Here is a 16,628-nt window from a genome sequence, read left to right as displayed (position 1 = left end):
GACTTTATGTATTTATTCTTTGTTATTTTTTAATTCTTTGGATAGCTTTTTACGGTGACTGGTTTAGGACAGGTAGAGGAGATTTTTTTTTAATTCGTTCCCACGAATTTAAATTTTGTTCCCACGAAATAAAATTCGTTCCCATGAGATTAATGTCGTTCTCGTGGGGATCTGGGTTAGAATAGGTCCCCAGTACCCCTAACTTGCCGTAAGAGGCGACCAAATGGGGAGGTCCTTCCGATAAACCGCAAAAACCAAGGCCCGGTGTCACAGCAGGTGTGGCACGATAAAGACACCCCCCCCCCCCCTGCTTAAAGGCCGTAAGCGCCGAGCATAGGCCTAAATTTTGCAGCCCTTCACCGGCAATGGTGACGTCTCCATATGAGTGAAATATTCTCGAGAGGGACGTTAAATAATTATAATCAATCAATCATAGTTTTATTTCCACGAAATAAGGTACATGTATTCTCAATATTCACTTGTCAAAGGACTACTAAGCTTGTGGGTAAAGTCATAACATATACTCACTAGTTATAAAATGTAAAAAATTAAACTTTATTTTGCTTTATTATAGGCCTATATTAATCACAGGGGCTAAGCCCGTTTTGGGCTCGAACTCTGTGATACCATAAAGTTCAGGCCCAAAATGCACTTAGCCCCTGTGCTATTAATCAACCTTTGAATAGGACATTAAATCTTCATTTAAAAAAAATGTGTAAACGGATTTTCATTTTGTGGGAACGAATTTAATTTCGCGGGAACAAAATTTAGTTCGAGGGAAGGAAATTAATTTCGTGGGGAAAAAATTTAAATTCATGGGAATGAATTTTTATTTCGTGGGAACGATTTTTTTAATTTGGGGGAACGAATTTAATTTTGAGGGAACGAAATCTATTTCGTGGGAACGAAATTTAATTTGTGGGAACGAATTTTTATTTCGCGAGAACAAATTTTTATTTCGTGGGAACAAAATTTATTTCGTGGGAACGAATTTTTTTTAAAAAACTCTCTTCCACCTGTCCTAAACCATCCACCGTAGCCTTTTTAGCTCTTCTGAGCCGAAGGCTCAAAGAGCTAATCATATGGCCATATATCTGGCGTGCGGTGTGCGTCAACTTTTTGGAAAAAGGGCTATATCTGAAGAACCCCTTGGCCAATTTTGTCAAATTTGTCACAGGGTATCCTTGGCCCAAGGGCTTTCATTTTGTTTTGTTAAAACTTTGATAATTTGCTTAGAATAAGGACTAAGTTCATCAAATTTTGTCAGTTGATGCATCTTAGGACGTAATATCATATTGTCTCAAAAGTAGGTCATGATGACCTACTTTTTGAATTTCGCAGGTAATTATTATTAAATAGATTTTGATGCATATCTTGGACACTTTTGAGCTTATGATCATCAAACGTTGTCAGTTAATGGATCATGGGACTTTGAACTGCGTAATGTGAAAAGTATGTCACCATGACCTACTTTCTTAATTTTATGGCTAATCATTTATGAATACATTTTAGGTTGTTATTTCAGATACCGAGAGGTTTAAAATCACCAAACCTAGTAAGTTGATGCTTCTAGAGGCCTCGAAACATATTCATAAAAAAGTAGGTCACAGTGACCTACTTTTTGAATTTTGCAGACATTCAAATTTCACAATTTCAATTTTAGATGCATATTTTGGACACTATGAAAGCTAGGATCATCAAACTTTGTCAGTTGATGCATCTTGAGTCTTCATAGTTTGTTGATAAAAAAAGTAGGTCACCATGACATACTTTTGGAATTTGACGACTATATTTTAATATTTCAGATACTATTTGACTTACAATTATCAAACTTTGTCAGTTGATGCATGTTGAGTCTTCAGAGTGTGGTTACTATAAAGTAGGTCACCATGACCTATTTTTGGATTTTGACGGCTATATTTGAATATTTCAGATATTATTTGACTTACAATCACCAAACTTTGTCTGTTGATGGGTCTTGGGTCTTCAGAGTGTGTGGACCAAAAAGTAGGACCTACTTTTGGAAGTTGACGTTTATATCTGAATATTTTAGATAATTTTTGACTTCAATTATCAAACTTTGTCAGTTGATGCATCTTGAGTCTTTGGAGTGTATCGACCAAAAAGTAGGTCACTGTGGCCTTCTTTTGGAATTTGACGGCTATATTTGAATACTATTTGACTTGTCAGTTGATGCATCTTGAGTCTTCAATGTGTCGACTAAAAGTAGGTCACCGTGACCTACTTTTGAACAGTTACATTTAAATTTTCAGGTACTATTTGACTTAACATCAAACTTTGTTAATTGATGAATCTTGGTTAGTGAGAATTTTTGCCTGTTCTACAATGTATCAGAAGAGCGATTCTAGGCCCATGGGCCTCTTGTTTTATTTTGCCTTATGATATATGTTGATTTGAGTTATGGTTTAATTCTCCGATTCGTAATGTTTTTATTTCATTATTAATGTATCATCCGGTATATTGGGTTCTTTATTTAATTCTTTGAAAATACGTACATAAATACGTCATCAATTTTTGATTTGCTCCGTATTGCGTTGTTTATTGTTTTTATTTAAAAAATTTCCAATACTCTCGGGGGCTTTTGATTCTCATTCTTAGCTCATTTCGTCCCTATACTTCTTTCTTTAACAATTTTTTGTATGTTTTTTCGTTGCCTTTGTAGTTTTCTTTAGCGCTTTGTGTGCGTTTCCTGAAGAAAGAAAAAATCTTTGCTGTTGTGGTTTTTTTCTTCTTGCTTTGTTACAAGCTGTATAGAGAACCATGGTTTACTATTTTTATATGCCTGTTGAACTTGTGTGTCTTTTTAATTTTTGTTACATCCAATGACGTTTTAGCTGCATCAATATAATCATCATTTGATTCACCTACAATTATATCAATTAATGTGCTTCTCTGGAATTTCCTCGGAATTAATTATTTTGTTTAAACATATTATAATAAGTTCCTCGACGTACGTTTTATCAATAGCTTGAACGAATAGATTTTCTTTCAAGGGATCCCATGGTTTTAGTATTTCTTTATAACATGTTGAGGTGTTTTGTATTGTTTCGCTACTTGGGATTTGTTTCTTCAAACTCAGGACTATGGGGTTGTGTGCATCAGAGTACAGTGAACTGTTTTCTAGGACTTGCATGTCCCCAGTACTTGAACCTTTCACGTAACTTTTCCGGGGATATTATCCCCAAATCGTCCGTTTACAATCAATAAATTGTTTGATTTACACATTTCTAAAAATAATTTCTCATAACCATCAAACCATGCTTGCCCTGGCCGGGGTGGGGCCACAATTGGGGTTTAAAACCTTTTAAAGAACATTTAAAGAAAAATTCTTTTAAAATCTTCTCAAGAACCACAAAGTAATATAATGCAAACATCCTCATGTAGTGTAGACTTAAACTATCTCTTTTGTTTATGTCTCTGATAAGAAATATGCATATGATTTTTTGAAAAAAGAAAGCACTAGCCATACGCGTGATCCACTCTAGAAAGTCAGTCAAGTGGAAGTGAAATGTAATGACATTTTTAGTTGTTTTACATTAGTACAACAGGGATAAAATCATAACAATACCACTCAATAAAAGGAAAATGTTTTTATTTATGTGAAGAAAAATGTACATATGAAGATCAGATCATTATACACATCAAACTAAGTATGATATGGACGGAAAAATAACATATTATTAATAATTTAATAAATTATTGAATATCAACTTTTGCATTTCGTGTTAGTACTGATACACATACTGCACTCTGCACAGTTTTGTAAACATCACTTACAATATCAAATACATCTACAAACAGAGATAAATTATAAAAATCTGTAAAGTTAAAATGTTGGATAAAGAGAAAAATACATAATGTAAACAACAAAAATCAACCTAGGCCAAGTAGTTGTTGATAAATAACATTTATGTCAAATGGTATGATTGACACTAATCTCACAATCTGTGTAATACACAGTACATGTAATGTCATGGGGACCATGTGCCACAATGCTTACCTGAGCTCATTGAATAATTCAGACTGATATGAGTGGAGATCTACAGAACCCTGTTCAGGAAATTTGAATTTATAGTGCATAGGGACATTTTTAAAGTTGTAGCTCTAAATCGGAAAATTTTATTTCGTTGTAAAATTGTACTATTATGATAGTTTTGTATGCAACTCTAACCATAGTCATTGATAAAATTAAAATGAAATTGAAGATTTTATCAAACTAAAGATTTTGGTTCTATTGAATACATGTATATAGCATTATAAAGGGGGAAAATTGTGTACAGGAAGACAATAATGTAATCTGGCTTCATACGGAGCCTCTGGATAGGTTTTCTAACACATATATTGATAACAAAATTTTATAAACCTGATTTTTTTCTTTCATTAAATAGTAATTACAATTTTACAACACAAATTTTCGACACCAAAATGGGAGCTAGTATCACTATTTCTAACTTATTTCCCCCTTGGAAAGGAGATATGCCTTCATTTGAAATAAAAAAACCCAACAAAACAACCCATCCACCCTGCCAAAAAAATGACCCATGAATCCCCTTTATTTAAGGATAATTTGTGCCAAGTTTGATTGGTTCTGGAGAAGAGGTCCAAAATGTAAAAAGTTAACAAAGCCGATGATTACAAAGACAGCATGTGGCACACAGATCAGAAAAGTTCACATTCTCATGAAATAAACATCACACATGATCGTGGAAAATACTATCATTATGCACAATATGGCCTTCTCAACCTACTGGGAAGGAATGTAATATCATTTATATTAACTGGACATGATATTGAACACTCATCATTGCACAATTTCTGTGAAGTAAAACTACCCGATCTTGGGAGTTTTATATGACATTGAATATAAACATTACAAGGCAAAATAATAAACTAAACTCTATTTAGTAACTGACAAATTAAGTACTGTACATATAAAAACATTTTGAAAATTGATTGTAAGTTTGTATCCCATATACTGCTTGATTTAATACATAAACATTACCACAATTTGATTGAAAATAAACTCAACAAACATGCAATTATGGAAACTGCAGTACAAGGGGAACTGAAAGGCTGGGGTTGGTCAATTCTTACACATACAAATCTGTGTGAACTAACGCTGTGATACAGATGGGAACTGACATGAAACAGTGAGTCAATTTTCACAAGTTCTCAATTTGTGTAGACCCATGTGTAAATTTTCTAATTCATAACACATAAAATATTACAAGTAATAACAAACTGGAAATCTTTTTTCTGAAGAACGGTCACAAGTTCAGCCACCACAGTGATTGATGGACGGGTAGGTTTTCAGGTCAAAGTCTCTGATTGGTCACTCTATGAAATGGAGCATCCCCACGAAGCATAATAACCGGTGTCCACCTCAGGGGCCACTTCTGTGGGTGGTTCCTCATACGCCGCAGGGAAGTACATCCTTCAAATCAAAGTACAGGAAATGATTAGGAACCCAAATGTTTTCTTTTAAATACTTCTCTGATAATTTTTTACCCTAGATAAATAACTGTAGCTGGTCTTTTCTGAAATGTTTACATACTCTAATCAGCTACAGTGTTTGTAGTGCTTGTGTACCCACCTGATTGTAGAAAGTTGGTAACGCCCCATATTTCGCCTGATGGATGTGTCGACTTTATCCTCTAAAACAGGCGTGTTGTAGCCATCTATGTAGATCTGGTACTTTACAGTCTCAACACCAAACGGAGGAATCTCTGTGGGCAAAAAAATATTGGATTCCTCTTTTTCAAGTAAAATGAACAAGTTTACAAGAATTTGAAACTTTTAAAGATTTTATTCATATATACATGTATCTCTACTTAGCAAATATTATATGAAATGAAGTTTGGCTCTATTTACTTAAAAGAGAAATTTGCTTAATATTTTTGCCATCTATAACATAATACATACATATTTCTTTTCACATTTTTTCCTTCATTAAAATCATGTCATTCCTTACTTGTGTAGTTCATCCATTTTGTCAGCCTCATCATAGTCTTGGACCAGGATTCAAAATCGCGTCCGTACACCCTGACTGGGACAAAGAGGCGTGTGGACAGATTAAGGGACTTGTAAGGGGCCTCATCTGATTTGGTGGAGTTGACCTGGAAGAATGTCCGGAGGATCTTGCAGTATCTTGTCTCGATGTGTGCTGGCTCCTGGGTGGTGCACTCTTCTCGGTCTACTTTGAGAAAACCTGTGAAAATAAAATGACTTTTTTGGACTTTCATTTTCTACCTACAAATAAATAGATGAATGCTCACATTTGTTTGCATATTTCACATTAATTCATGATCTTCAAAAATTACTTCACAAAATACTATCAAACACTCTATAAATGAGAACTCTATTCTTGTAAGAATGGCTTTTAAGTGGATTTAAATTAAGGAGTTGATATGAATGAAATCACCAGGGTGGCACTTTCTGCATGGACTCTAAAAATTCTGATAAAATTGCCAAAATAAAGTCTCGAGATATATAATGAAAGATTATATACAGTACTAGATTTACTTTAAAAGTTAACTACAAAGATAAACATACCTTTTGAGTCCATTACACACTTCACACTGATGCTTTGTAGATTCAAAACTCTCAAGTTCTAAAAACAATAGCAGATCAATGTCATCACTTGCAGATTAAACCGAGAGATTTCGCAGACTATTTATAAAACAAGATGTGTTTGTGAAACACTAATGCTCCAGTACAGCTTCTAAGTAATTCTGGTTAACCCAAGGAGATATTCTGTCACAAGGAACGCACATGTGAAATATGAAAGCTATATCACTAACCTTCAAAAATTAGGTTAAAGTTTTTCAAGGTCAAGATATTGAGGTCAAAAATTTTGGTACCAAAAGAAAAGTCTTGTCACAAGGAATACACATATGAAATATGAAAGCCCCATCTCCAGTCATTCAAAAGTTATGGCCAAGGTTAAAGTTGAAGATTACAGGAGGCATAAAAACTAAAAATTGTTATACAGTTACGTATATCATTAAGAATGTTGGCAGGATTCCGGTTCCCAGAGATCAATACTAGTTCCTGAGGTGATGGCAAGGGGTAAAGTCCTGGGAATCTGGAATTTGGTTAACTCTCTCTCTACTTTAACTATTTCATAACACCAATACAAATTTAAAACATCAATGAAGTTAATATCTGAAATTTTCATTGTTACAACTGAAGACAAAAATAAAAGAATCAAGTCTTGATAACTTAGTTTATTCAATCCTTACTTTTGCAATTTAATTGCTTGTGTTGATCAATTTGATCTTGGCAGCATATTACTGCCAACAGGTTTATATCTATCATTGGGTATATATGCAGAAGTGAATGTTAAGGTGATTCTCAGAAGACCCCACCTATTGAATGCATCCGTTAAATTCAAGGAGAAAATTAGCTTTGTAAACTGATTGCTTTAAAGTAAATTAATTATTTTATAATGATACTTGGGAATCCACAATTTCTAACGATCTACTTCTGTCTACAGGGTTTGACACTAAGGCATGTCCGACTGACTGAGTCTACTAAATGATAGGTCCGGTCGGGTAAAATGTCGATTTACTAGTCTGACTGGCCGTGATGAAAAAATATACAAGAAACTTTACTTTAAACCATAAGATATTTTATTCTTAACTAAAAAAGAATAACTGTAGAGTTTGAGAGCAATTTTAAGCCGCATGATGACACAATCTCTATTTTTAGTTCTAATAAATAAGTCGCGGTCAGAAGTGATGTTTTACGACATCTACTCGATGTTAATGTGTGTAAAGTTATGTTTAAGATGAATTTATTTTCATTTAAAAAAAAAACAAGTTTATTTGAATCAAATATAAGAAAGTGTTTATCAAATTAATAAATTATGTCGTAAACAGCCATTTTTCGGTGTTGACATGTGTGCGAGAATGTCTCTATATTCAAATACAACTTCTCGTCCTCAAGAAAAGATGTCCCAAGAGAAAAAAAGTAAAAGGTTGGGAAGAAACAAAGCTGGGCTTATGAAATAGAGACTTCAACAAAACCGGTTGAGATCATTTTATTTTAAATGAACTAGAGAACTTCCGTGTTGGGTAGAATTTAAAGAAACAGAAAATGTATTTGAAAATGAAAGCATTAAACTGAATGACGAGACTAAAGCTCTTTTTTTTGAGACAATTAAGTACGTTTTAGTTCATGCAAACTTAATGTTTGTCATTTGAATTAATTACATTTGAATATGGAGAAACTATCAGTTTCTGGAAAGTTGGTCGGGGCTAGTGGATTTAAGGTCAGGTCTAGCAAAAATCATTTAAAGTAGCTCGGCTGGTCTAGTGCTCAAAAAAGTAAATGTCATACCCTGGTCTATTGAAAAATCAGTGAAGGTAAAATAAATAACTTTATGAGGAAGTCTATCATCCTAAACTGAAATTTAATTATCAAGTAGTAAATTACCTTTTGTTTCTTTAACCACATGCCCATTCTGGCAACAACCCTTCTGAAGGGCAAAAACTTAATTGTTGATCCAAAAGAGCTCTCAGATATGTCTGGCTGTTCATCATGGAAACCTAAATACAATAAAAGAATGAAGGTTTGCTTCACATTAATTGAGTTTCTGCAAAGGTAAAATAAAGTGATAATTACTTATGTGCATTGAGTTATCGATATAAAATACTTAAGTTATGTATTAAATATTTTTCATTTTTGAAAATATATGAGGGTATGAATTCTGAGGCTTTAAGCTGGCATGCTTCATGAAACATGATGGGACTTCATGTACAGTATGCTGATGTGAAGCATTCCAGCTCAAACCCATGTATTTTAAAAATGAAATTTATTTCCATATTTACAGTCTGCTTTCATTTTTGTCAGAATTTCTATCTGTTAAAATAGATGTACTACATTTATTAAGATTTATATGTGCATTGTTAACAACTGCAGTACATTTATGACAAAATCTCTATCAATGCAATTTGTAGAGGCATCCAAGGCAAAAACATTTGAAATATGAATATTTCAATTTAAAAATGCTAGAATATGAAGCATGTTAAACAGGTGCCATTTATTTGATTTTCAAATATTTGTCACACTGCTTAAGCAGGCCTGTCACATTCAGTGTCTCCATATGAGTGAAATATTCTCGAGAGGGACGTTAAACAATATTCAATCAATCAATCAATAATCTCATCAACACAATGAACCAAAACCAGTGGGATGAAATGTGAATTAATCATGTATGTGAGATGTACTGTAGACATATTATATTTAGCTGTGTATTCTATTTATGTGAATTAATCATGTATGTGATATGTACTGTAGACATATTATATTTAGCTGTGTATTCTGTTTAGTGCCTTTCATGGAAAGCAGTTGCGTTAAATCAATGCTAAATGTCTTGCATATATATATATATATATATATATTTATATAGCACATTTAGAAAATGCTAAATCAAATCTCGAGTCACGCAGCAGCTGCCCGCCGACGAGCTGAATTCTCCGGGCCGACTTTGCGGGTCCACCCGTTTGAAAATCAATTTCCTCCAAATATTGAACACTCTAAATACAACACATTTACAGTATATTGATTGTAAACGTGCACCAAACAATATTTCTCTGTTTCTTACATACCAATAGTACAGTATTGGGGCTTTCCAATAATGAAGTAGATCCTCAGGCCATGGATAGCGGCCGCAGCCTTTCCTCCATTTTCAGCCCAGCACGTTTGATCGGGATCCACTGCCAGCGGTTCTCCAAAGTCAGTTGAAATTCGATAAACCATGGTCTCCACATTCAAAATGTTTCCTAGAAAACAAGTTGTTTGCTTAAGTGAATCCTCGGTGATATGCAGAGAGGTTAAAATAAATCCTAGTTTTGTAGGCATTGCTTTTGTTTAACCAAATTTTTACATAGTCCATTGCACTGAACAGTCATCACCAAAAACACTCCATGTTATATCTGTATTTGCGTATACCTGGCAAGGGATTCTTCATAATCTGTTTGTTCAGATTTCCAAGCATCTCTGTGAGCTTGATCCCTTGTGACACGTTAATACAAGATTCATATTGTCCTTGCATTATTGCAGTTTGCCGTCCGGGTAAAGCTGATGTGTAACCAATTTGTTCCACTGGAATGTCTGGGGAGGGTCTAGGTACAAGCCATAGCCTTTTGAAAATAATTATGAAAACAATATCATCATTATGAAGAGTTGTTTAAGCACACTAAAACTGATGTCTCCCCTTCCATTTTACATAATTTAAAGAAAAAAATTTCTTTAGGGATCATCTTAAAGTGGAAAATTATGAAAGCCGTGTTGTGAACATACCAAATCTCAAAGGCCCATGTCAAACGACAAAAAAAATATGGTCTGGACTAAAAGGAAAAAAAAAGAAAGGAAAAAAAATGCACCCCAAATTCTTTTATTCTGAAGAATTCACACTAAAACATTAGGTCCCCCTCTGGGAAGGGGAGACAATAATAATTCATATTGTACGTGCCCTATATAATAACATTACTCTCTTAAAGCACTTCACAAATACACTGTATATAAACACATGTACAGAAAATATATCATAAGACTTTTAAAAGAACTGATGAATGCAAATAAAAGTTAGAGAATATTAAGATGTAAAGCTGGAAACAAGAGACTAGTTTATGGTGTGGGTGTGTGGTGTATGATATCAATATATTCAATGTATTCCAAAAACCTTACCTAAGGACATCTGATGAGAAATTATACAATTATATGAAATAAAATGTATACTAATTAAAATATTAATTCAGTAGAATAAGTTGTAGTTTGATTCCAGTGCCCTGGTAACAGACAATTTGATTGGTTTATTGGTATTCTTTAGATTGATTGATTGATGTTTCCGCCACACTCAACAATTTTTCAGTTATATGGTGGCGCCCAGTTTTTATTGGTGGAAGAGAGAACCCAGATATAATGTACCTGGGAAGAGACCAGTACCACCGACCTTCCGACAGTAAACTGGGAAACTTTCCCACTTACCGGCGCAAGCAGGATTCGAACCCGCACCGACAGAGGTGAGAGGCTGTATACATTTAAAATGAATAGCTGTATTGTCTGACAGCAGAAAATGTTATAATACGGATTTTAAGTATGCTTCTATTACATTATTGCTCCACTTCACACCAAATTCAAAGTTTTATGTTGACAGAAATAATAAGATTACACTGAATTATAAGGAATGAAGATAATTTCTATGAATTCCAATCATGTAACATGGACTGAAATATTGTATTCGTTGATAAAAACAAATTAACTTCATTCCATAAGACTGCAGATTAAGTTCTGAGTTCTGTTCAGTGCACTTTCATGCCCAGTCTGATTAAAATCAATCCTCTCGCATCCCATCTTTAGATATTCAAATTCGATTCATTCTACAGATATTACAGAAACAATTTCAATCTGACTTGTAGGATGTCATATACAGTGTACATCAGACAATAAATGATATTCATGTTTATTTCATCTCACTGACCTCAGACCCATGAGGAATACATTGGTTCCATAAGCAGACTCCATGAAATAAACATCATCAGTATTGACATTTTCATCTGTCCCGAGTTTAAATATCACAGTCTCACATTTCCACAGCATCTGACCCGGGTTTTCCTTCAGCCAGTCATTTGCTCTCTCAATCAGTGTTCTAAAACATCAAGCCAGAGAAATTTTATACATCACGTGCCATTTTATATGCACGATTTTCAAGCAACATCTAGCAGGTTGTAATAAGGCCCTAAAGTACATGTAGCTTGCAAGAAATCCTATTCAAAAATTATATTTTGATTATCATAAAAATAGGTGCGAGCAATACATTTACATACATAGAGTTATGAACTTATACATGATTGAGCCCATCGTTGCAAGCCACAGCTGAAACGTGAAAGGGGAGAGGAGTGTACAATTCAGCCTTGATTTGTGAAAATGAATTAAGCCCTGTTCATAATATGCACCTTTTTACTCATAGACCTGTGTAGATTTTACACATATGCAAATTTTACTCCTAGTGTGTAAGTGTAAGTTTTGTGATGCGTTATCATGCACTAGCAAACTGTATATATTACTCAGTATCAGTTATTTCAATATGGATGTATTTTGAAGGAAAAGAATAAGATGGATATTTCCTTTTTATGTACATATAGCAATAGGTTTTGCCATTAATTGTACAATTGTTCAAATGCTATTCAAAATAATATTTGAACTCACTGACAGAGCAGAAAGCCAATTTCTAATACAGAACAAGATGAAATTTTAAAGAAAATTATGCAATATTTCATTGACATTTTCAATAATTTGCTCATGTGCAATCAGAGATTTATAATGGACTGCAAAAGGCCACTATAGCAATCCCAGCCTTTTATAAAAAGTCTTGTTACATGTACTAAAGAACACACACCTTGTTTTGACTTATTAAAATGAGTTCAGGTAGTATGATACTAACCCAAACCGAGAGTACTGGGGAGCATGATCTTTTGTCTCTGCTCTCATCAGAAGCTCTGGAATTATGTCATGGTATGTAACTGGTGGAATGCTTTCTTGTTTGTTTTCATCATCCATGGAAAATGCACCATTCACTGCAGGACGTTGACAATTCTCTTTTCCAATTTCTTGCAGTGGTATGTCTTGAGTTTCAGCAGTCTGTGAGGTAGTTGCAGGTATGTTTGGATTTTCATTTTCTTGATTCGTGTCAGTCTGAGAAAGGTTTGATTTCCCAACATCAATACCTCCTTCAACCAGATTTGGTGTCTCAACACTTGCCATAACTAGAGATCTATACAAAAGATACTTTAATATATATACATAAATTGAGTTCCAACATCACCCAAATACCTCTAAGAGTCGGGTCCACAAAGTGGAGGATACAGGGCTAAATACAAGAATTATAACAAAAGGCCCATGGATCACATCGCTCACCTGAGTCATCTTGACCCATATTTAAAGATTTTCCCTAAATATTCGCATGTAAAACTTTGATCTCTATTGTGGCCCGAACCTACTCCCAGAGGCCATGATTTATGCAAACTTAAATCTGCACTATGTCAGGAAGCTTTCATGTAAATGTAAACTTCTCTGGCCTAATGGTTCTTGAGAAGAATTTTTTTAAAAAGACTTTCCCTATATATTTGTATGTAAAACTTTGACCCCTTACTGTGGCCCATCCTACCCCTGGGGGGTCATGCTTTTAACACACTTGAATCTTCACTATGATAGGAAGCTTTCATGTAAATGTGAACTTTTCTGGCCCAGTGATTCTTCAAAAGTTCAAGAAGATTTCTGAAGATTTCCCCTATGTATACTTGTATGTAAAACTTTGATCCCCTATTGTGGCACCATCCTACCCCTGGGAGCCATGATTTAAAAAAAACTGAATCTGCACTATGTCAGAAAGCTTTCATGTAAAGGTAAACTTTTTTGGCCCAGTGGTTCTTGAGAAGATTTTAAAAAAATTTCCCCATATATTTGTATGTAAAATTTTTGATCCCCTATTGTGGCCCCATCCTACTCTCAGGGGTCATGATTTTAACAAACTTGAATGAATCTGCACTGTGTTGGGAAGTTTTCATGTAAATTTCAGCTCTTATGGCCCAGAGATTCTTGAGAAAAAGATTTTTAAATGACCCCATCCTATTTTTGTATTTATCTCCCTTTTGAAGGGGGCATGGCCCTTCATTTAAACACACACGAAAGCACTTCACCAAAGGATGCTTTTTGCCAAGTTTGGTTGAAATTGGCTCAGTGGTTCTGGAGAAGAAGTAAAAAAAATTGAAGTTTACAGACAGATGGACAGACGACGGACAACAGGCAATCAGAAAAGCTCACTTGAGCTCTCAGCTCAGGTGAGCTAAAAAGCACTAAAATGACCAACAACAGGAACAATTAGATTGTCAATTTTTTTAGACGACCTGTCCTTTCTTCGGGACAAATGAAATTTAAAATTTACATAAGTTGACTAAAGACATACAGTAAACACTAGCACTAAAAGATAAACTACTGTCACTAAATCTACAAAGTTTTAACATATTTACACAGTAAATTACATTTTTAAATATTGTTTTTGGCTTTTTGATCAATGTTTTCTAAGAAGCAAATTAAGATATGTCCTATTCATCTAATGGACTGATCCACAATACACACATCTTCACTAGCCAAGGGTTTACGATCCACTCCGCTTCTCTACAACCCTTGGCTGCGTTAGCACGAGTTTTGTAGCTTTGTCTCTAGCAGATGGAGAAAACAAACTTTGTTTGGATTACATCATGTTCAAGCAATGAAAATGCGTTATTCAACTACACTTTGTGTGTTGTTAAAATAAAACGGCTGCACCCAGTGAGTTACACGATGTTATATGCAAATCATTTAAAATTAATAAACTTTCTTTCACAGGCAAAACCTCATTGCACAGTTTACACATCACCGTTTTGAAGATAATGACTAATTGTTTACACATTCCTTTGTTTTGCACGTGGTGTAACATAATACGCTATCTGATTAGATGTCGGGTACTAGGCCTGCATCTATAATCATATGCAGGAAATTGTTGACACGAAAATTGTGCTAATGCAGCCAAGGGTTGTAGAGTAGTGGAGCGTATCGTAAATCCTTGGCTAGTGAAGATGCAATGCGCGATATAGTAATGATAGACTTATAATAATTAATTTCAGGTAGGACGAGTTAACTTGTGTTAATCAGTGCAAATGTTAATAACTCATACCCAGTGAGATTCTCTCATAACTTTGCACTAAGAATGTAAAAAACAATAAATACAAAAAAAATTATTAAAAAAATCCCCAAAAAGTAAACATTGAATGTGGAGCAACTCATGAAACAGGATTAGCGGCCTAGAAAGTAAAATGATCATCAGGTTAGTATTCTCCTTACTGATCATGTCTAGGGTAGAGGGTAAAATAAAATATTATAGAATCATAGAAAACTGATAAAAGAGTTTAGGTTTTGTCAGATAATGGTCAAAGTCAAATAGTGGATAATTCTGGCACAAAGTAAAATCTCACTGAAATCACCCCTAGTCTGCCTATAGACTATTCTCTTTAGAGAAGTCGAGAGGCATAGCCTTCATCGACTTCTCTTCGCAAGCATTCATATTTTGATTCTGGAAAACGTGTAAATGCCGGAGTTGGTGACGGTTTATGCTTCGACCGACGTTTCGACTCAGATGTGCCTGGATTTACGCAATAGACAACTTGTTTTCAAACATTTAGCAGTAATGCACAAAACCGTCACAAGGAAATCAACACTTACTTGCTTTTAATCCATTTTCAACATGTCCCCTGTCCCGGGTTTAAATCACAACTCTGTTTACATTCTCTTAACTGGTCCCCTATTTTGACAACTCCCAAGACCAGTTAACGTAAACCCGGGACAGGGGAAATGTTGAAAATGGATTAAAAGCAAGTAAATGTTGATTTTCTTGTGACGGTTTTGTGCATTACTGCTAAATGTTTGAAAACAAGTTGTCTATTGCATAAATCCAGGCACATCTGAGTCGAAACGTCGGTCGAAGCATAAACCGTCACCGACTCCGGCATTTACACGTTTTCCAGAATCAAAATATGAATGCTTGCCACAGGCACTTGTTTCTGTAAATTACTTATGACCTCTGTATACTAATAACAACACAAGGTACCTAGCTTCAAATGACACAGAATGGCACCCCCTGAGAATGTCGGCCTTTTGAGCCTCCAAGGAATATGCGATGCTAATGTATTTACTACCATTGTATTGTACAATCATTCAGCTTAAAAACCATGTATGACATGACTGCATTCTTTGCCTCTTGTCGCCGAAAACTGCAACAAAAAATGGCTTTTCCGTTTTATACCACGAAGTGCTATGTACTGATACCGTACAGAATACGTGGTCGATTTTGACTGGCTAGCACGCTCTTCTAAAATTACGTTTGGAATTCTTTAGAATTATTTATAGAAAGATAGAGCATCAGAGATGAATTAAAAATAACAGGCAAAAGGATGATTTTAATGGTGACCATTAACCACAATTGATCTTATTTTATATAATTTAGTTACTAACATTAGGGGGGGAAATGCTACAAAAAATAAAGGGGACTCCATCCTCCATATTTTTTTCCACAGACACCTGATAACTATAATCCCCCCTTCTGATTTTTTTTGCGGTGATAATTCCTCCAAAATGTGTGGATTCCTTGTCTCTCTCAACCCAATTTCGATTGATGTAGTTGTTTCACACTTTTCACAAGCTTTAGAGATTGGCCTTCTACTGGACTGGTATAATACAGAATATACTTATTATAAACAGTATAAGGTATTTAAGGCTTACAAAAAAGCATGTTTACGATTACATAATTCGAAATTAGGATGGAATAGACGGGGAATCCACACACTTCGGAGAAATAATCGCCGCCCCAAAAAATCAGAAAGGGGGGGGGGGGGGGTGTCCATACTTCAGATGCCTGTGAATTTTTCCATATCGGCACAGATCCGTAATATTAGGGATGCGGGGGAGGGGGTTCGCCAGAGAAGTTGTAAGTTGCACATGGCTTGTTTACATTTCCTGACAGATAATGATAAAAATATGATAGTCATGATAAAGACCTTCAGAACCTT

At 34.7% G+C, this 16,628-nt stretch overlaps 1 protein-coding gene across 2 annotated transcripts in view; it reads right to left on the bottom strand.

Moving 5' to 3' along the window:
- Nucleotides 1–3,596: 3,596 nt before the first annotated feature.
- The window catches only part of LOC125680559 (uncharacterized), a 15,416-nt gene continuing 2,384 nt past the window's right edge, over nt 3,597–16,628 (bottom strand). For both annotated transcript variants that reach the window (XM_056155147.1, XM_048920247.2), the window contains 9 exons: nt 12,470–12,799; nt 11,507–11,674; nt 9,976–10,166; nt 9,633–9,806; nt 8,458–8,570; nt 6,574–6,631; nt 5,993–6,229; nt 5,615–5,747; nt 3,597–5,455 (listed from right to left, as the gene is read on the bottom strand). In XM_056155147.1, coding sequence (XP_056011122.1) covers nt 5,359–5,455; nt 5,615–5,747; nt 5,993–6,229; nt 6,574–6,631; nt 8,458–8,570; nt 9,633–9,806; nt 9,976–10,166; nt 11,507–11,674; nt 12,470–12,789 — 1,491 coding nt within the window. In that variant the 5' untranslated portion in view covers nt 12,790–12,799 and the 3' untranslated portion in view covers nt 3,597–5,358. The remainder of the gene's footprint in view (nt 5,456–5,614; nt 5,748–5,992; nt 6,230–6,573; nt 6,632–8,457; nt 8,571–9,632; nt 9,807–9,975; nt 10,167–11,506; nt 11,675–12,469; nt 12,800–16,628) is intronic.

This window comes from Ostrea edulis, chromosome 2 (genome assembly GCF_947568905.1).
Source record: "Ostrea edulis chromosome 2, xbOstEdul1.1, whole genome shotgun sequence".
NCBI lineage: Eukaryota > Metazoa > Mollusca > Bivalvia > Ostreida > Ostreidae > Ostrea > Ostrea edulis.
Note: the sequence above shows the minus strand (reverse complement) of the source record. Positions and strands in the feature narration are given on the sequence as shown.